This window comes from Mycteria americana, chromosome Z (assembly GCF_035582795.1).
Source record: "Mycteria americana isolate JAX WOST 10 ecotype Jacksonville Zoo and Gardens chromosome Z, USCA_MyAme_1.0, whole genome shotgun sequence".
NCBI classification, from domain to species: Eukaryota; Metazoa; Chordata; class Aves; order Ciconiiformes; family Ciconiidae; genus Mycteria; species Mycteria americana.
Window position 1 is genome coordinate 22013188 of NC_134396.1, and position 21329 is coordinate 22034516.

At 38.7% G+C, this 21329-nt stretch overlaps 1 protein-coding gene across 1 annotated transcript in view; it reads left to right on the forward strand.

Moving 5' to 3' along the window:
* The window catches only part of DOCK8 (dedicator of cytokinesis 8), a 95733-nt gene that overhangs the window by 34573 nt on the left and 39831 nt on the right, over positions 1–21329 (forward strand). The window contains exons 13-21 of the mRNA XM_075527459.1: positions 197–290; positions 1452–1614; positions 13058–13175; positions 14859–14929; positions 15598–15736; positions 17266–17367; positions 18131–18226; positions 19330–19564; positions 20517–20681. Coding sequence (XP_075383574.1) covers positions 197–290; positions 1452–1614; positions 13058–13175; positions 14859–14929; positions 15598–15736; positions 17266–17367; positions 18131–18226; positions 19330–19564; positions 20517–20681 — 1183 coding nt within the window. The remainder of the gene's footprint in view (positions 1–196; positions 291–1451; positions 1615–13057; positions 13176–14858; positions 14930–15597; positions 15737–17265; positions 17368–18130; positions 18227–19329; positions 19565–20516; positions 20682–21329) is intronic.

The following is a 21329-nucleotide window of genomic DNA, read 5'->3' on the forward strand; positions in this document are numbered from 1 at the left end:
TTTTTCATCTGTGTAATGTGAACTGTGCTGGGAAAAGTTACCAGTGATGTTCGTGTGGAGACAGAGGATAACTGCTGTCAAGCAGGCAGTAACCCACTTGCTTTGCATGCCTCAAGGGCATGGTTCACTCAGAAGCTTTTCTCAGTGTTATAGAATATTGTTATAAAGGTACTGATTTTTGTCTTTCTCCTGGTAGGAAGGAGACAGGCTCAGTGATGAAGATCTGTTCAAATTTTTAGCTGATTTCAAAAGATCGTCTTCCTTGCAGAGAAGAATTAAGACTTTACCAGGTACATAATTAATTTTGGGTGGAAAAGGATATATGTACTTTTCACCCCTAAATTGTCCTGTAAATTCCAACCCCAAAATATAATTAACTTGGGTTTTAAGTTTATGGTATGTGCTATTGTGGAACTTCCTGGGTTCCCAGTGTCAACCTGAGCACGGATGCTTTTGAGGTTTTTTTCTGTATGAGTGAGTATGAAGATGTAAATTTAGCTTCTAAAATTATTTGCTTTCCTCCCTAATTTACATTGTGTCTAATGGATGTCTTTTGTTATTATTCAAACTGTTTGAAGACAGTGCTTTAAAGCACATTTCTAAGATACTTGATATTTCCCTGCAATGTTTTTAAATGGGTCATTTATTACAGAGGGAGATTAAAATGTGTTCATATTTCATCTTATTTGGGTATTTGGATCAGTGTTAGCTAACAAAGTAGAGAAGCAGAGATAGTGTTTGGCTACTGTCAAAAACCTGGCCAGGTTTATTTTTTCTTTTTACATTAATTACAGCTCAAGTTCTTCTGGGTTGTAGAGGAACCTTAAAAAACATGAACTGAGTGCAAAGCTGTTTTGCCTTTTTAGCTGATTGCCAGAAATGACAAGTCTGAGTTCCCCAAACGGTTTTCACTTATCACAACAGAGAATGTAAATTGAAAGTCTAGTTATACTTGAGTAAATGTTATCAGTATTGACTGTTTAACTGCCCACCACAGCAAGCCTGACTTTCCTGGTGGGTGGTGTCTGCTTTGGCAGAGATTAATCAGAGCAGAATCTGAGTGGAGGGAGTGAGAGAGAACTGTATTAGACAGCAGCCCTTTTATCCTTTATTTGTCTCCCAGACAAATTTTATATTATTTGTGTGTAAAAGATACTAGAACATCAACCCAGTATATAGTATTCCTTCTTTCTTTCCTGTTTCTTTGAAATTGTACAGGGTAGACATGAAGAGCTATATATTGGCCTGATGTGTAGGGATGTGTGTAGGTTACTTCCTGTGTATCTTTCTACACCTATGCTTTCATTCTCATGCAGCCTTCAAGCGAAAGATCCAGTTCTTATTTCTGCACTGTTGCTATGTAACCTCACATATTGTTTTCATTTTTGTGTTATTGTACATTGGTTGTTTTTTATATTTTTGCTGAGATTTTGTGATTTTTTTTTTAAAAGGAACACTTAAACTGGAGATTTCTCCAGCTCCAGAAAACCTCGGTTATTGTCTGACACCAGAATTACTACCAGTGAAGCCATTTCCAGAAAACCGTAATCGTCCTCACAAAGAGATTTTGGAATTCCCAATTAGAGAAGTGTATGTTCCCCATACCATTTATAGGTAAGAAATACCATACATTTTTAAAATTCTTAAGATCCATTTTCAAAAATAATTGTTGGGGTTTTTTTCAGAAATAGAAACTAAAAATATATTTTTTTAGAGTCAAAGACTATGCATTAGGCCAATGATTTTATCTTACTAGCCATTACAAAATAAAATGTCTGCAGGATGTTCTATAGTGTGTTTACTAATCTAATTATGTTGTCCAAATTATGAAATTTTTTCTAAAATGTCTAAAAAACCTCCTAACAACTCTCATTGACTTGGCATTGACTTGGACTTTCCTTCTCTGTGTTTTTTTCCCCAGTAGATCTTATTAGCATTTTTAACATTTTTAACATTTAACAGTTTTGGTAAATGTTTGTGTTGGGTGGTTTCTACTGTTAATTTGAGTCATCTGAGCGTCTGAGGAGGTAATGTGTTGCTCTGTGTACTTTTTCACCATGAACAAAGACTCTAGGCTATGTTGTTTCTCTTCTTAAATCTGTTCTATTCTGGGTGTTTCAAAGAGACCACAGTGTTCAGCAGCATGCAACTCGACAACTCCCATAATTTCTTAGAGATCTGGCACATCTGAGTCTCCAAGAAGAAATGAATATCAAAAGAATATGCTTCAACATGTCTGTGCAGCACAGTAGTGCTAATGAGCAGTGATACTGGTAATAGCTAACTAGCAATAATTCAAAACGGGTGTTTCACAGTATTATAGATACTAGCTTTCATGTGACCATTGTGTTAGTGAAGGCATGGAGGTAAAGCATAATGGTTGTTACAACAGTAGTTGACACTATTCTAGGAGACTTTTCTGATCCCTGAAACAGTAGCTAGGTACTGAATTGCATTAGTGGCAAAGATGTGACTATCAGTAAGGAATCGCAGAATGAAGAAGTTGAATAAAAGGATGTAAAGCTTATTCACTTCTTGCAGCAGAGATTAGCAAAGAGCCAGCTCTCCTACCCACTCACCTGACCCCACCCAGGAAGGGAGAAGGAAAGGGCAAGACTTGTGGTTTAGTACAACTCAGAACTGCAAGGCTGCAGACTAATTTATCCTGGGGAGATGCTCCGCACCTTCACAGGAAACTGGAGAGCTAGTGGGGCTGTTGGTGACACCTGGATTTGGGTCTCAGCTTTTAAGGAAAGCAAAAAGAGGAAGTGGCATCTTATCTTACAATAACAACTTGCAATGTGGTGTCAGCAGGGAAATGAGTAAACCAGTTTGGATGGAGCCTCATTAGAAGTTTTGGAGGAGTTATTCCTGGGCTGTGCTGTGAATCTGTGATATTCAAACTCCTGAGGGCAATTTCTTTGCACTGTCGGCACCAGAATGCTAAAACGCAGAGTGTTACGGTACTTCTGTCTTCTTTGCGTATCAAAATAGAAGTGAATAAGTGAATGTCTTCTTTTTTTTTCCCCAGATTTTAGGGGGTTTATGCAGATATTTCTACAGGGGAAGTAGTTTTTATACAGTTGAAAGCGCAAATGTAAATGAACTTGCGTAATGATGCTTTATTTTTTAGTTAAAAAATAAGACAGAATTTTGCCTTTCCTATTCATTGTCTGGCCCCAATATGTCAACTCCAGTGTGAGCATGAGTCAACTCCAGTGTGCAGCCTGGTAGTGTCTGAAGGTCTGTTTGAAAATGAAAGGCATTAGTAATGGCTGTGTCGCTGAGCTAGAAAGAGAGTTGAGTCTGCACAGAATATTCTCTGTTTAGTTCTCACCAAGGGAAAATTCTGCAGCCAGACATCATGAATATCAAAGCCACCATGCTGAAAATTAATTTGTGCATCTCCTGAAGCAAGTTTGGGTGTCTCCACACTATCCTTCAGTTGCTAGGGTGTCTGTATTGAATACATACACCCACACTAGAAGAAATGCTTGCTATAGCTCAACAGTTACATTCTTTGTGCAAGAGTTCACACCCAGCATGCTTAATCTCTTCAGGCTTTTTGGGCTCTGTTTTGATTTTCACCCTAAGTAAAAGTCGTGGTAACAAAACAAAGTAGCATCTGTCCAGCCTAACTTGTAATAATGAAGAGAATATATATAAAGAATATTTGCCTTCATTAATCTTTACCTTAATTAGTGAACCAATGGTGATGACACAACTGACATGCCATAAGTAGTGTTATACTGTAAACTGGGAACTCAATCAGTTAATACCCAAATTAAACCCTAAAGACAGTTAGTTAGATACACTGGGGAAATGGTGAAAAAAATGCAGAAATGCTAGGTCATGTTTCGACTGCCTTGTGACAACAAACATGTATGGAGCAAGAAAGGGGAGTTGCCAACTGAAACTGTTAATGAACTCCAGAAAGTCAGATGAGGCAGCTTTGCAAACGTTCTGAAACAGCCAAGTCTGGAACTTGGTGGTGTCTGGGAAGTAACGCTTGTGTTTGCGCAGTGCCATTGAAAGCATCTCCTTTTCCCACAAGCCAGAATCACCTAGCCACATCTGAGATGACTTTGCCACACAATTATGCCAGTGCTGCATTTGGTGAGCAAAAGCGTAATTAGGGAATGTAGGCCAATGTATTTGCTTAATTTAACTGTCATGCAATTCTCTTTGCTTAGTTCTTTGCATGGTGAATCCTGTTTTTAGCCTGAGATTAAACTAACCTATGCAAAGGAACTCTGAATTTGAATAGAGCCAGATATTAAGTGTTTCATGTTATTTTATTGCCTTTCCTCTAATCTGAAAAGTAGAACCATCCTGTCTTAATTAAGCAACGTCCTAGCATTTAGTCATAACTGAGTGTCATAGCCTGCTAGTGTGTTACAGGTGATTTAATGTTTCCTAATTTTTTATTGTAAGTCTGCAAACCAATTTTTTTCTTTACTAGTGTTGTAGATTTAGATATTAAAAGAATGAAAAATGGATAAAGTAATTACCTGTTTTCTGTTAATGTTACCATGAACATAGGAGAGGGTTACATATATAAATGTACTTGAATAACAAATAAACAAAAACTTATAAAAATACAGTCTGGTAAGCTCTTACTGGCATAATAATACCTCTACACATGTCCAGACGAATACTAACAAAACATCTAGCTTCAGTTTTTCTCCTGAATGTTTAAAAGAAATGCAAAGATTTTGTTTACTTGGGGTTTTTTTTTCCAATGTAAAATGTTTCAAAGGAAAAAACTCTTCTTTTTTTTTAAATAATAGCTTTTGCCTTTGTGATAAGAGAAGCAGAATCTCCTCTCATAGTCTTTGAACTTAGCTCTTGCTAGTTTTTATACTGGTGTAATGCCATTATTTTAAATGATGCTATTTCTGATTTATGCCAGAGAGATCAGCCGGCCCACTTTCATTGTGCACTGTGAAATTGAGCACTTCTTTTTGTTGTGTACCTACATTTCTTTAATAAAAATAGTTCCCTGAAAATGTCAAAACATTCCAAGATTTATTTCTTTCAATACCCTTCTATTCTTAATAGGAAAAATAATATAATTTAAAGTTTGTTTATCATTTTATTTTCTCATGAAATATAAATGAAAATGATGCTGTTTACTGCCACTATGAAATGTTGGTGCTGAGGAAGAGGGATTTGTCCCATCGCTTCAGCAGTAACTCAGCTTAACCAGGCACAGGAAGTCCTGCTTTGATAGGGGAAATGCCTAACACTTAGGTGATTTTCAGAGGGAGGGGGGGAAAAACCTCTTTCCTTTACGTTTTGTTTCATTTAATTGCAAACCACTTGGCACTGTTCTCAGACTTGCTGTAGTCTGCAGTGTGAGCTGGAGGCCTTCTGTTTTGGTGGTAATCATTCTACCCCATCCTTGACTAGCTTTGAGTGAGGAAAGGCTGTTGGTGTATAATCGTCTGTTACACCAGTTACTGCCATCACAGCTTTATCTACTCCTTTCTGCCTCTCTGTCCATGGGATCTGGAGAGAGCACGATAGCCCTGTGCATCTTCTACAGGATCATTGCTCTAGTTTTGTGCCAGTCGGAGATGCTAGCACTTCTAACTTCTTTTTCAGAGTAAACAAAGTGGAGATTAGTATTGCACTGCTGTGCACAGGTGAAGGAAACAGCTTAAGTTAGCTACTACAGTTTCAGACAAAGATTTGAGGGTGTCCAAATTTATTCTGCTCCTCAGTACACATTATTTCATCCCAAAGGAAATAGCTGCCTGCTCTTTTCCAAGCTCCATAATCTTTCCTGGGCACCTACTATACTATCTCAGCAGTCAGAGGTTTCATGGAAGGTCTCCTAATTTTTCTTTGCTTTTACTCAGATAAAAATTACTTTGTCAACTACTGCCTAACAAAGCAGAAACAATAAAAACAAAAACTTCACAAACAGGATTCTGGGAGTGCATGCCCCTCCCCATAGGCACCTTGTTTGTGACAGTGCTTTCAGATCAAGTATTACACCTGACTCCTCATAACAAACTTAATTAATTATGTAATACAGGCAGAGAGGAAAACATGCCACCATGGCATGGTGATCTCTGTGTAGTCACTGAGCAGAAACTCTGAATAAAATATGGATTTGTCTAAACTTCCAGATGAAAGCAAAGCCTTTGAAGAAATGTGTAATTATTCTTTAAAAAAAATAATCAAATGCAAGTGTTTTAATTAGAGGGGTTTTTTGGGTTCTTCAAAATACTTTGGTTAATTATAATTTGAGATTACAAATTAGATTCTTGAAAACTATTTTCAGCAGACTTGTAAGCAAGTATAATTCAAAATGCAACAACAGCATTTTAAAAAAATCTTGACAATTTGGTGTCTTGAATAGCTGCTAGCTCTCTGTATGAAAATCATTAGTATAATATCTGCTTTCACATTCTGCTGAGCACTTTTATACTATTTAAAATCTATCATATACTGATAAATATTATGTTTTGCCTTCCAAGCAAATCTGATGTATTTTTCATGCCATTGTTCTTCAGCTTCCATATTAGTTTGTTCTTTGGTCTACTATGTGGAAACAAAAGAGTGCTACCAGCAAGAAAATCTTATTAAGGAAAGCTTTTAAAACAACAGAAAGTAAATGCAAATCATTTATAATGTGTACCAAGTAAGCTAGTGCTCTTTTCTTTCACAAGAAGCTAAACTGAGTCTTCCAGAGACCTGTAGGAATTAAAGATTGAAATTAACATGTAGGCATTTCAGTTCAAGCAACATCCTAAAGTATAAGGAATGTGGGACTGAATGGCAGTTCTTAAATCCAGTTCCAGTTCTACCACTGACTTTCTGCCGAGTCTTGGCTTATCGATTGTACCTCATACTCTCTAACTGCACATTCAAATCCACAGCAAGATACCTTCCATGCAGGAACGTTAGAAGGTTTAGACTGATGTTTATACACTATGTTCAAACAATGCTGCGCATTTTTGTTGTGGTTTAATTCCCCAAACTTGAGGTCATTTTTTCCCCACTTCCTTTTCCCTGTCTTGTAAAGGGTATCACTATTGCTTCTCTAGGATGTAGAGATAAAAGCACTTCATTATCTAGCTTCATTATCTTCATTATCTTCAATTATCTATCTTAGATTATCTTCATTATCTATCTTCCCAGAAAAACCGGACTGCTCATTAATCATTATCATTAGCAGTCAGTGCAACTCTGAATGCTTACCTTCCTCTCAAGAAAGAAGATATAACTGAAAACACAAAAGACATAAGTAGTGTGAGGGGCCTACCTTTCCAGATGGTTTTGAATGAAAGCACCTTCTTCACTGATTTGGTTTTGCTGCAGCTCCACTTCAACAGACAGTGGCTTATGCTTTGGTCTTGCATGAATTGTCTTAAGAAACATGAAGCTTCTCTGATCACTGGTACTGCCTCTGGTTAGGTAGTAGGGTGTTGAGTATTGTCCTTTTGTAAAGAGCTCCCAACCAGGACTCTTAGAACCAAAACGTTCCTTTCCAAGCCTGAAGATCTTTTTGCTAGCCTCACCACACTGTGCTTTCTCCTTCAAATCATTTGTCTGCTTTTCACTGGAATGAAAATGCTTCAGCAACTTCATCCAAGGATTGTTAATAATGCTGGATTACTGGTAGTAGTAGGTGGCTCCCCTTTTGGTAAGAACAGGTGACTTCTTTAGGTTAGGTCTGCAGGTCACTTAGAGAGAGAGAACATCAGTTTTCTCAATGGATTTTTTTTCCTTCTTGCTTGGTTACTTGGACTTTAAAGAAGAGGCATCACTCAAGAGCAGTGCAGTTTGTAGAGTCCAGCCTCCCAGGTCAGGATGGGGGAGTGTGTAAATGCATCAGTGAGACAGTTAAAAAAAATCCAGGTTCCACCCATTGACCTCTAGCTGCATAGATCTTGTGTGCTGCTGAATCCTATGTCATTCACTAAGGTTTTTAAGCATTTTCAACTGACATTTTAGAAATGCATGAGGTCCGTGGTAACAAGAAGATGCTGGCAAATATGAAATATTGCCTCACATTACCTAATACATGTAACTTCAGGGGGGCATGTTACCAGTATTTTGGGAAGATATGGTATGCTATTGTATTTACTAGCACTCCTTCACTGTGTCGTTTATTAATTAAATATATCAGGACAAAATTATCTTAACTCAATTCTCAGCTGTATTGTCATATTTCAAATAGGTTCCCTGTTATGTGTAAAAATCTGTTATGTCAGAAATTTCACTCTTTGATTATCGGGGTTCAAAGAGAATTTTGGGGTAGAGCTTTACCTCTATGTACACAGCTGGAGAAATCACAGGTCATGGAATGGCAAATGGATGTATAAAATACAGCTCTATGGTATAGTTACTATTTTCCATTTTTCAGCTTTTTGTACTTCATTTGGGCAAGTGGGCAATGCCTTATGTGTGACCTAACATCTTGTTATGACAGTGTCTTGATGTTGCAATAGTTGATACCTCGTGGATATCCACTCATTTTCCCCACTTTAATAACACTGCCACTCAGGATTTAATAATACTGGAACCAGTAGGGGAAGTGAGGGTATTATCAATGGCACAGTGAGTTTAGTTTGGTAGAGGACAGAAAAGCATGGAAGACAGAGACATCAGAAGGCTGTATAATCCCTTTGATTTTCATATTTGAAAACTTTAAAACCGTTTTAAGAGTAACTTCTGAAAAAGGTGATGTAAAGTAGGCAATTGTGGATCAAAAAGTTCCCTACATTTGCACACCAGAAAATCAATATGGTAGGTAAGAAATTATTTTGTTGGTGATTTTTATGATTCACAAAATATCAGTTATTTGCCTTTGATCATGGTTTTGAAACACATTATGTCATTGATTACTTGTTTGCAATATTTGATATTTGAACTAATGGTAGGTCAGTTCAATGATATATAATGAATAACTATGAGTCCTGGAGAGAAAACTATTAAAATTTTATAGTCTTCTAAGAGTCTACTTGACTCTAAGCTCTAGGACACATTTAAATTTAGAAATATGTATTTTCTTGTTGTAATTTTGTGATTCAAATCTGCAGAAATCTGATGTTTTGAGTCAGCCTTCCACTCAATTGTTCCGGCAACATTTTTTTTTGTGTTGACTAAAACTTTAATAGAAAATTTATTAAGGTTTTCCCACCAATGTTAACGGACAGTATAAAGTGACAATCACTCTCAGCCTAAATATAATGAGGATCTGACCACTGACTCTTTAGATGATTCCTAATTTTAGCATCATGAGAAGAATCATTCAAACTATTATCCAAATTATCCATACTAAGATACAGAATATATTACACATATACATCCTCTTGAACATGACATGTTGAAGTTCTGTCATTATGCCATTTGTTCTAGTCAGTGGCTGACTAGAACAGGTTTCCATATTTGGTAAGGTACTTGTGATTTGCATTATAATTTTCAACCATTTTTTCTGACGATTCCTCACCCACACTGACAAAAGTGTAGAGGAATCAAGAAAGATTGAAAATTATAACTAATGAGTGTATCAGTTTTTGTTTCCAGTACCGTAATTATTAAATGGCAATGTTAACCCATCCATTACTGTTTAAGTATAGAACATTTGTGGTTTGTACCAGTAGTGACTATTTGCACATATATTGGTGTCATGGTTTAACCCCACCTGGCAACTAAGCCTCATGCAGCCGCTCGCTCCCTCCCCCCAGTGGGATGGGGGAGAGAATCAGAAGAGTAAAAGTGAGAAAACTCGTGGGTTGAGATAAAGACAGTTTAATAGGGAAAGCAAAAGCCGCACACGCAAGCAAGACAAAACAAGGAATTCATTCACTCCTTCCCACCGGCAAGCAAGTGTTCAGCCATCTCCAGGAAAGCAGGGCTCCATCATGCATCATGGTTACCTGGGAACACAAATGCCATCACTCCAAACGTCCCCCCCTTCCTTCTTCTTCGCCAGCTTTATATACTGCGCATGATGTCATATGGTATGGAATAGCCCTTGGGTCAGTTTGGATCAACTGTCTTGGCTGTGTCCCCTCCCAACTTCTGCACCTGGCAGAGCACGGGAAGCTGAAAAGTCCTTGACTAGTGCAGCAACAACTAAAACGTCAGTGTGTTATCAACACTGTTTTCAGCACAAATCCAAAACATAGCCCCATACCAGCCACTGTAAAGAAAATTAACTCTATCCCAGACAAAACCAGCACAATTGCTTTTGCTATTTATGGCGTTCTCGTCACAGTCATCAATGAACTTGCCTAATATTCATTAGAAGTTTGAGATGCACTGGTTGACACCTCACACATTGTGCAATTTAGCAAGGAGAAGGATTTTATTACGTCACTCATATGCACAACCAACAATTACAAACGGGAATATTCAATGAGAAGGGTCACAGACCTGAATCTCTGAATAGATTTTATTTTGGCAGAAGATAGGTCTGCATTCCTTTGGCCATGGGAAGTGATCAAATCACCACTGCTAAATCCCATGAAAGTGTAGGAAGGTCAGCAAATTCAAATGAGAATTGCTGCATGGTGTCCTGTGTCAGGCTAGGTGGACGCTTACCTTTCCCAGCAAGTAACTGGTTCTGAAATAACCTCTTATCTTACCATCCCTCTGCTGGGTCAGTCTCTGACCCAGAGAACCTGTCTGGATCCGTGCCTCACCCAGGACTCTGCTGTCCTGTGGAACTCTGGTCTCAGTGAAGCTGGGCACTCTACCATGGCTTTTGTAGACCCATACTGATTCCCAAATAGCTCTTTTGCCTTTTGTAAGCACATCTGACTATATCTGGAGGTAGAGCCCTGCACTTTGATTGGCTGGGGGTAGGGGGAGCGCACTGGAGGTAGGGGGAGTGAGGGGAGAAGTTTAATCACACTGACCAAAAGTAATTGCTGTGGCGTGTTGTTTGAATATTTCTGCTCAGCGCAGAGCCTCAAGGGAGACACAATGCCTCCTGGAGCTCACCACGTCCTTAACGGCCATGCTAGCTGTCCTATGACCTAAAAGACAGCAGCATGTGCTGCCCTGACACTCCTGCTGACTGCCAGGTGGAAATGCTCCTTGTCATTGCTTCCTCTCAGGCTTTTGGGGGTACGGATGCTGGCAGGCAGTAGCACTTATGCAGTGGTCCGCAATGGGTCTACAATTCATGCCTGTGTGAAGGAACCTCTTTTGATCATCTCCCCACCCTCCTGCTTTAAAAAATCAGTCATCACTTTCATCTCTGCAGGATATCCAGAGTCAGCATTTGCCTCTGTTCTTCCTCAGTGCTGATGGGTTTAATACACATGTAAGCAAGATCCCTAAAACTGCTTGAGCATAAATGGCACAAGCTTTAGCTCTTCGGTACAGTACTTGCTGGAATAATGCTTCCTTGGTTGCATAGTCAGCAGAGAGCTCTCTGTCTGTGATTTTACATATCTTTCATCTCAAGTCACATCTAAATGTAAAATCCAGTGCTCAGAGACATTATATGGATTTGTGACATCTTCTGCTGGGCTGCAGATTAATGAAGCAATGACTGGATTATGCAGCCTCCCCTACATGTATTTCTTCACCTCTGGCAGATGCAATATTGATAATATCCTTCATTTAATATGTCATTACCCCAAGCATAATTCAGTGGAGGTTACCAATATATTTCTCTCTTTCACTTAGCTTTTCCTAATATCATCTTGCAGAGAATTTGGCAGAGCAAAAATTGCATTTAAGAAGGTAAGGAAGAAAGTGCAGTAGAGTGGCAGGCAGGAGTACTATTCTGAACAAAGGGAAAGGCAAGTTACAAGCTAGTTTGTTTGCTAAGGCATGCCATGGCCCATGTAATATATGTTGATTAGCAAAGCAGCTTGGACTGTGTAGTTGAAGAGTATTGTCACATTATGACACATGGCAATAAGGAGAATCAACCGCAGTTTTCCAGGTCTTGGGATACAGCAAATGGAAGATGGACTGTCTGACTTAATGACAACATTCTCCAAAGCTGTTCTGCATTTTTGGCTGACAATGGTGCTGAGGAGATATCTGTGATAAGGACAGGGTGATTTTGTTTGTAGCTTCTGATTGTCACAGACAAAAAGAAAGCATGAAAGCCCATGAGTAGTTCTCATTGTTTCTCATTGGAAGCCAGCATGCTTCCACCAACACTAGTTATTTCTTACACTCAGAGGACACACAGTTAGAATCCTATACCAGACTGTGAAAATAAGACACTAAATAGACATAATCATGATGCCAGAATGTGTGTAATCCAGGTCTAGCTGAAATCTCAGACTTAACATAGACTTGACTGGAGAAAAAGCTTTCTATTAGCATTTTGACTCTTCTACCAGAATTGTTGGGTTTTGAACTTGGAAGACAATCTATACTGCCAAATTCACCACAGAAATTAAAGGTGCTTTTTAAGTTTAGTGATCTGTCCATGTACAGAAGCTAGTAAACAGCAAAGTATGCTGTATTATAAAGCCTTATTCATATTCATTATTAAAAAATGTCAGTTTCTAGAATTATAGTTCAAAATTTCTTGTTTGTATTTACTCAGGTTCATTGATACTGCTTTTTGATTTGCATAATCTAGAATATGCCATTTTGTTGCTTTAAGCTAGGAATGTATGAACTTCAGTTGTCGGTTTTATTTGCTGGTTTACTTGTTTTTATCACCCCTGCATGATTCCTTACCCCTTCCAAAATCTGATTCTTCACAGCTGAGAATGGAGCTGCTTTCTTGAGAGATTCCTGCTTTTCATTACATCAAGCAAAGATATTCATTCATTTGCAACTGGGAATTACATATTTCAAAAAAAAAAAGACAGGAAGACTGCCTTCTCAAAGACATAGCTTACTATATGAGAAACCCTAAACATAGGATGTTCCATGTGTCACAGCAAGAACTTACCTTTTCCTTGTGAATTTTTGAAATGGAGTTCTGGCAAAGCTTTCGCTATCTAGGTGGAATTGAAAGACAGGGAGATGAATCAGCAAAACGCTAGTTTGTGCACTTCATTTTGAAACACAAATGCTTGCCATTTACCCATTTTATTCTTCCTTTTCTTTCTTCCAGAAATCTCCTCTATGTTTATCCTCAGAGGCTGAATTTTGCTAACCGACCGGCTTCTGCGAGAAACATTACTATCAAGATCCAGTTTATGTGTGGTGAAGAGCCATCCTGTGCAATGCCGGTAATAAATGCTGAGATTTCTTAGCAGACTTTTGCTTACATGCATTCCTGAGGAGATAACTCATTGTTTACTTCCCATCACCACAGTTTCTAGTAGGGCCTTAGGAAGCCTAATGTCACAGAGCTTGTGAAGCTTGCCATTCTCATCAGAAAGCAGGGCTGTAGTCCTTACCCACAACAGGAAAGACTTGTCACTCGAGTGGAAGAGAGGCATATTACTCCCTCTTATCTAAGTCTTCCTACCTTATTTTCAGAAGAGTGATATTGTATTAAGTCAATGCTGTGTTGGAAACTCTAATGGCAAAATTCACAGAGCTTCAGAGACCTTTTAAGAATGATGCAGTCCATCTTCCAGTGTAACTCCTCCATATACACTATGTGTACGTAAATACTCAGGTGTAACACTGGAAGGTAGAAGTTGGGATCTTCATTGCCTGAATCTGAACCAGTGCACAATCATGCAGCGTAGGTAGAGTTTTCCATGTTTGAAACACACTGTGTATTAGGGCACCCACACACTGTAGTGGGTGCACTACTAGCAGAGCAGGCAGCGCTGTCTATTTTCAGGTTGTCCAACATTTCTCTTTATAAGGTCCTCTCTTCAGCTTTACCAAGCTTCAGACATTCAGTTTGAAGTGTTCTAACCAGACGTATGCTTCAGCCTGAATTTTGGGGGAAATTTTCAGACAGTGTAATTGGCTATTTGAGAATGACATTGGGATAAAATCTTTTGTGATTTTATGTGTTAGAGGGGGAAAGAATAATTGAAAATATTACTTTGAGAAACTTTAATCCAACGATATGTTGGAGCAAGGACTGGCACCTGACCAGCCTTTGTCAGTGTGCTGACACTGCACAGTGCATACTTTGCAGCCTTACTCCACATGAGCTCTGGAATTGAAATCAGAGCACCAGCACAGTGTTTTCCCAAGCCACATTTTTCCAGAGCTGGAGCTGTGCCATGTGAATGTAACACCGTCTTTTACACAATACTGTGTTTTTAGTTTCCTTAAACTCTGCCCATATTATGACTAGGTTTTGACAAATTATTAGGACAGACACAGTTCATCTGGCATCCCTCTCCACTGTGAGAGAGCTTCATCTCAATACACATGGACTTGTGCTGTACAGATATCCTTGTCCCAGGGCTCCCTTTAAAGTTACTGGATTCCAGGTCCTTACCATGAGGCTGTGTCTGAAAAGAGGGAAGCAAATCAAGCACCAAAAATGCCTATTCTCCTTCATTGACTGTAAAGGAACTTTGGACTTCTAAAGTAAGGTGAGATGGATCTCACCCTAAATGAGCAGGCTACAACCGAAAAACAAACTTCTAAAAACAATTTTAATTTAACTTTTTAGCATTTGGTTAAAGGCAATGTGACAATGTGTAAGAGGCTTAACATAACTTTATTTCTGTAATTCCTGACTTTTTAGTTCATGACCGGAGAATGTGATGTGAGGTAGTCAGTTGCTCCAGAAATGACTTCTGCTCCATTTTCCAGGTGTTTTACCCTGAATGGTGTGTGGGGAAGATGCTTGGTAATAAGACATTTGTGTCAATATGCCAAGATAAAATTGGAGAGTAATTTTCAGCCTTCAGATACTGTCTTAAAATTTATACAAGATTATGACAATTAAATGCCTTAGACGTGACTGCTGTTACTTTCTTTTCTTCTTAATGTAGGTAATTTTTGGGAAATCTTCAGGTCCAGAGTTTGTGCAAGAAATATACACAGCTATCACATATCATAATAAGTAAGTATTGTTACTATTTGTATGACTTAAGAAGTATTAATCATGACCTCTTAACATAATTCTTAGCCTACATAGTTCATCAAGGAATGCTGGTACTAATCCATTTTAAACATTTACATTTTATGTGGATTTGTCATATCTAATTTGGATTGCTACGTGCATTTGTGTAAGTGACCATTGCGTGAGCTTTTCAGAGGTTAGAGAATATTCCTAATCTGAAGATTAAGGAGCAGGAGCAGGAAGCACCAGCATAACTTTGTAACAGCTTTCACTTTGATGAATTCACAGATCCAAAAGAGCTGGAGGGACATTCTCATTCTTGTGAATGTGGACTGGGGATTTAGGATTTACACAATAAATAATCTGGAACCTAAAATTAAGATTGAATCTTTTTGAAAGTATAGAGATGGGTGAAAGCTGAAACATTCCAGCTGATACTGTCTGTGCTCTTCCTGATTCAAAGCTGTAGATAGTTCATAAATATAGCTGTATATATATGTACGTTGTTATATATGTAACTCGTTGTTATATATGTAACTCGGCTCAGAGGCTGTTTTCAGGATTTATACAGTTTTTATAACCATAGCATCTAAAAGCATACTGGCAAATTTGCCTTCTGCTCAGTCTCATACTTACATTGGAAATGTGCTTGGCATTTTTTTTAACAGGTCCCCTGACTTTTATGAAGAAGTGAAAATTAAGCTGCCAGCAAAACTCACAGAGAAACACCATCTATTGTTCACATTCTATCACATCAGTTGCCAGCCAAAGCAAGGAGCATCTGTGGAAACCCTCCTCGGGTACTCAGTAAGTTCCATGTGATATATAAGTGTGTGTGTGTGTGTGTGTGTGTGTATGTGTGTGTGTGTGTGTGTGTGTGTGTGTGTATATATATATATATATATATAAAAATGTATCTACATCCCATGCAAACAGACCCTTTGCTTGTCAAGAATTTTGTCATATAATCCCTTTCTAGTTATGGTAATGCATCAAAACCAGTAGAAGGTCTTAATGTTAATTCACAGAAATCAGATGCAATCTGTGCTATGTTACATCCTCGTCCTGTAATTTTATATTGTTAAGCGTCTTTGAAGTTGATTAATTCACCTGATGCAACTGAAGTTAAGTACACACCTAAATATTTGCAACTTCAATGCTTTATAGCTTATCACCTAATTCTATTAGATTCTATTTATTGCAAAAAAAAAACCCTAAACCACATGCAATTACAATTATTTACTGTTATCTAACATGTTCATACATGAGGTAACAACTAATATAATATTTTCAATTAGGTTTTATATGGCATATCATTTATGTTCTAAAATGTCTTTTACCCACATCAAAATTAAAAAAACAGAAAGAATCTAGAAGGTAAAATGCAATTTTCTTGCATTCATTATCTTCATGTTGGGACTAGCATGTTTTAGCTTAAGAAATACGTATTGTAGCACAGTCTCTTTGACCTTTTTCTTTATTGATTGATATTTTTAACTGGAGAGATTTTAAAATAAGAGGAAAGCACAGATGATGATAATACTTCAGATTTGAAAACATCTTAGTGCTATGGTCAGCAACTGAGCTGTGGGGCCAGACTAGTGCTTTTCATATGTTCCTGCTATGAAGTCTGTATTTGTTTGTGACCCCAGTACTGAGAATCCTATCAAATGGGCTTTCCTTTATGGACAGATATATTCCACCAACGTCAATGGGATCAGTAAGAAATAAGTTAGTTTGTAGTTCAGGAGCAAGACTTGACATATATGGGAACTTAATTTTCAAGAGTTTCTTCACCTAAATACAAAATGTTTCTGCCCTGTGATACTCAAATGCACAGCTCTTTCGGACTTGAATAGGAGAAAAATTAAGTGTGTCCAAATATCAATACAGAGTTATGATGAGTCATTCTGGCCTTAATACTCATGTTGATCACGACCAAGATGTTCAATTTATCCTTAGCAGAACTTTAACACTGTTGATTTGCTTCAAAGCCAAGGAGCAGCCTATTCAAGATACGTGATTTTTTAAATAAAAACATGGACTCTAATAAATCCTTCTGGTAGGATTTATTAGAAAAACATATGTCACACGTGAAAAGCTCTGTGTTTGTTTTCTTCAAAAGGGCTGGTTTGTAAAGCAGTCTTGTACATTTTTCTACAGTAGCTATCAGTGAATTTAAAACGCAAAGAAATTACTGTTGAATGGGTTAGAGCAGAGAAGCCTGGGTCAATATCTTATTTGTTGTTTTGTTGACTGTACATAACAAATTAGATAAATAGCCCTAATCATATATAGTCATGAATATTGCTGTGTTTTCTCTTCATTTGTTTCAGTGGCTGCCAATTCTATTAAATGATCGTCTTCAAACTGGACATTATTGTCTTCCTGTTGCATTGGATAAGCTGCCTTTCCACTATTCAATTCACTCTCCTGAGGTAACAAAGAAAATTATGAAAAGATAATATTCTCCTGATGTAGAAGAACAGCATAACTGTTTTACAAACTAACATTGCTGTCTGCTTGTAGATAATGCCTCCTTTTTGTACTTTAGAAGAGGAAAGCTCTGGAGAAAAATGTTGTTATTATTGTCACTGGTGTTATTATTATTATTTTACATTGTTATATTGTGTTTTTAAAAGTTAGTTATCCAAGCAAATCCTTGTAAATTATCTAATCAGGGATACATTTGTTTAGAGTGTGTCAAGTCAATAATTTGCTTTTTCCACAGGATGATTTGCTCATTTTTTTGTTGCTGTGTGGGAGAGGGAGGAGAAATGGAATCGGGTGCTGCTATTGGAGCAGAAAACTGTGCCCTCTGAGTAAATATGGCAAGTAGGAAACTGCGCAGAGGGTTAAAACTGAATGGGATGTGACCACATCACCATGGAGCACCTCTGGCAGTGCTTTAACTGGGAACTCCTAACCTTAAAAATATCCCACCAGAAGATGTATATTTGCACTATGGTGCTAGGCACCCAGCTGAAGTGCTCCGAATTTCTCTGTTCGATGGATCAACTCCCCTCCATCTAGGCTATGAGAACAAGAAGATGCCTAGCTGTGGTCCTCTGTATGGCACTGAATTTGGGTATCTAAAATGAAGTGAATAGCACGAATACTCTATAGACCCCTGTGTAAACAGACTTTCTGTTTGATCGTTAAAAGGAAGATGATGATTCCTGTATTTCTTTTCCATCACAGAAAGTTCCATCTCAGACACCACCTATTAAGTGGGTTGAAGGACACAAGGGTGTTTTCAACATTGAAGTGCAAGCTGTTTCATCTGTTCACACTCAGGTAATGCATCAGAAGCAACACACAGCTGTAGTTTCATTTTGAAGAGAATTCATTAAGTCCAGGATGACTTAGGAGGTTTATGAAATGGAGATGTTTAAGCCCACACAGCTTTAAAAACAACTAATAGCTATGGAAATAAGTTGGTACCCTCACTGAATGAAATCCTTTGGTGAAATGAAATCTATTAGTACACGTGAAAAAATGAGCACTCTCAGCAGCAAGTCACATCAAGCAATAGGGAGCCTGGTGTCCTCTCAGCTCAGCAAGGGTCTGCTTAGTCTGTGTTTGAAAGACACTGGCAGGGCACACTGCCAGTTTCTGTAGTCTGCATCTTCTGTTCTGCAAGGCTAGTTCAGACTCTACATCTGCAGAGACATAGCACCTCCCCACCTGTAGGGACAGGTTATACTGCCAGAATGCTTTAGGCAGCTCAGCCTTCAATGCCATGTGGTGTGGGGACACAAGTTTAGCACTGAATGAGAACTCTACAATTCTGGTCATTTAAATGTGATAGGAAATTGGAGCTTTGCCCATCTTATTGGGATACTTACTGGTTTGAGGCAGAGCAGCTTTATTTTGTTTCTGCTGCTTTACATTGTCTCCTACCTATCATCCCATTCTAGTTAACCCTGGTAGCTATGTCCTAACAACTGGAGGACCTGTGTCTGAAGTAGGTCCATCACCCCTTTGCAGCATGCTTTTTAAATACAAGTAGGGCATACTCATAAGACACATAACTTGTATATAGCTAGAACTTAGGTGTGGGTTGCAGAGGGACTATTAGACCTATGATGCGGCAGAGTTTTATCAGACCAAGGGAATAGTATTTTCATGAAATGAAGCAATCACTTCAGTGAGGGCTTTAACTTTTCTGCTTTTAATCTAGTTTAACCACAGTCTGAATTTGAGCCAGATGAAAAGAAACAAACGAAAGGCTGTGACAGCTGCTTTTCAAATTGATCTCTAGGGCTAGCCACCACTGCAAGCCAGAAGGGTGAAAATATTTTCTCTCATCCCATCAGGTGGGACAATCAGGTGTTGCTTACCTAGCAGCAGCCTGAACTGTATCAACTTTGTTAATTGTGAGTGCACTGTATTTGCAGGACAATCACCTGGAGAAGTTCTTCACTCTGTGTCATTCTCTGGAAAGTCAAGTGACATTCCCCATTCGACTGATGGACCAGAAGATTACAGAGGCTACACTGGAACATGAATTGAAACTCAGCATTATCTGTTTGAATTCTTCACGCCTTGAACCTCTTGTCTTGTTTTTACATTTGGTACTAGATAAACTTTTCCAGCTGGCTGTACAGCCCATGGTCATAGCTGGCCAGACAGGTATTTACTGATCCATGGCCTTGGAGTGGTAGCACAAGCAACCTAGAGATGTGGGGAAGTGATTGCTAAATATCCAGGCTCAGATTTAGTATTTGGGGTAGTCCACTTCAGAAAGAGTTGTGCTTCTCAAGACACAGTTTCACTGCAAAATTTAATCAGGTTTAACTGAGTTCCTGCCTTCTCTCCTTTTCCCCCTACGTATAAGACTCTCAGACCCTGGTTGGGAGGTACATTAAATTGTAGTGGTTTACTTATCTAGAAATATAGGTCAGAAAGTGGGTTGTGGTTTAACTTTGTTTGGAATTCAATTGTTTTGCAAGGAAAACACCAGCAAAATCACTTATCCTACAGCTGACATTGCTGACTGCACAATATCCTCCTCCCAGATATCTTCAGACAGAATTGAGTGAGCACAAAAACAGAGAGGGTATAGCACACAGATTTTTCTGTTACTGAGGCTGCCAGTTGCCTATCACATATGTTAACTCTGGAGGGAAGGCATACTCAGAGACAGTGGTGTAGTTTATTTCCTGTCTTATTTTGGTAATCAACACTTGTCATCCACTATAATATTTGTGGAAAAGACTCCTAGCTTCTATTTGTCTGTCAGCTGGAGAATAATGAGTCTTAGTGTTCTTCAAGTAGGTATTTTATAGGAAATGCGTGAAGGCTGCTAGAAATGGTAATTAACAGTTATGGTCTGCTTTTATGTAGCACGAAGTGGTAGAGTAGCACTGATTGGGTTGAAAGCTAATGGATCTACTGAAGAGTGGTTATTGGCCTATGTAGACCTTGGATCTGGTCAGGTATAGCAATTGCTGTCTAGAGCTCTGAATTTGTTAAGGACTGAATTAAAGCATGTAGGATTAGTTGCTATAGGTACAAAGAATGCCCTCACCTGATTATATTACACCCTTCAGTGCTGAGACTAATTCTTGCCTTTGTTTCACAGCCAACTTCTCACAGTTTGCCTTTGAATCTGTGGTTGCAATAGTGAACAGTCTCCACAACAGCAAAGACCTGAGCAAAGACCAGCATGGAAGGAACTGCCTCCTGGCATCTTATGTCTACTATGTCTTTCGTCTGCCAGACCCTCAAAGAGAAGTAGTCAAACCAGGTAATATTGGTGCAAGGGTTGCAAAAGTATTCTTTTTTCTTGATACATGCTATTCAGCATGGTGCTTCTGAGAAAAGGGCTTAGGAAACTGGCCTATAAAATAGCAAACACAACTTCTCTGACCCAGACTGCATACTGTTTAAGCACAGCACTGTTCAGATATATCATTTCTCTCAGAGGAAGGTCAGGGATCTCAGTGCTGCAAATAGCAACATGGGCTTGCCCCCCGTCATCTCTATCTCTCAGTCGTTCATTTAAAATGCGGGGTTGAGGAGAGAGGACTCCACAGCTATATGCAACACTGTAGCTTCATGAAGATGAGAGACACCTCCTAAACTGAGGCTTTCTTTAGAGGAATTTCCTTCAGAAATTAAAATGGCCTTAAGATGCCAATTTCTTACTGGCCTGTACATCAGTAAACTCCTTTCTGTGCAAACTAACTTACTGCCAAGTGGCATAGGACCAAGCTCTGACAATTTCTCCATTGCATTAGGGATGTCATCAGTGGATAAAATCCTGTATATTGGCCAGCAGGTCGAGGGAGGTGATCCTTCTCCTCCACTCAGCACTGCTGAGGCCGTACCTGGAGTACTGTGTCCAGTTCTGGGCTCCTCAGTACAAGAGAGACATGGACATGCTGGAGAGAGA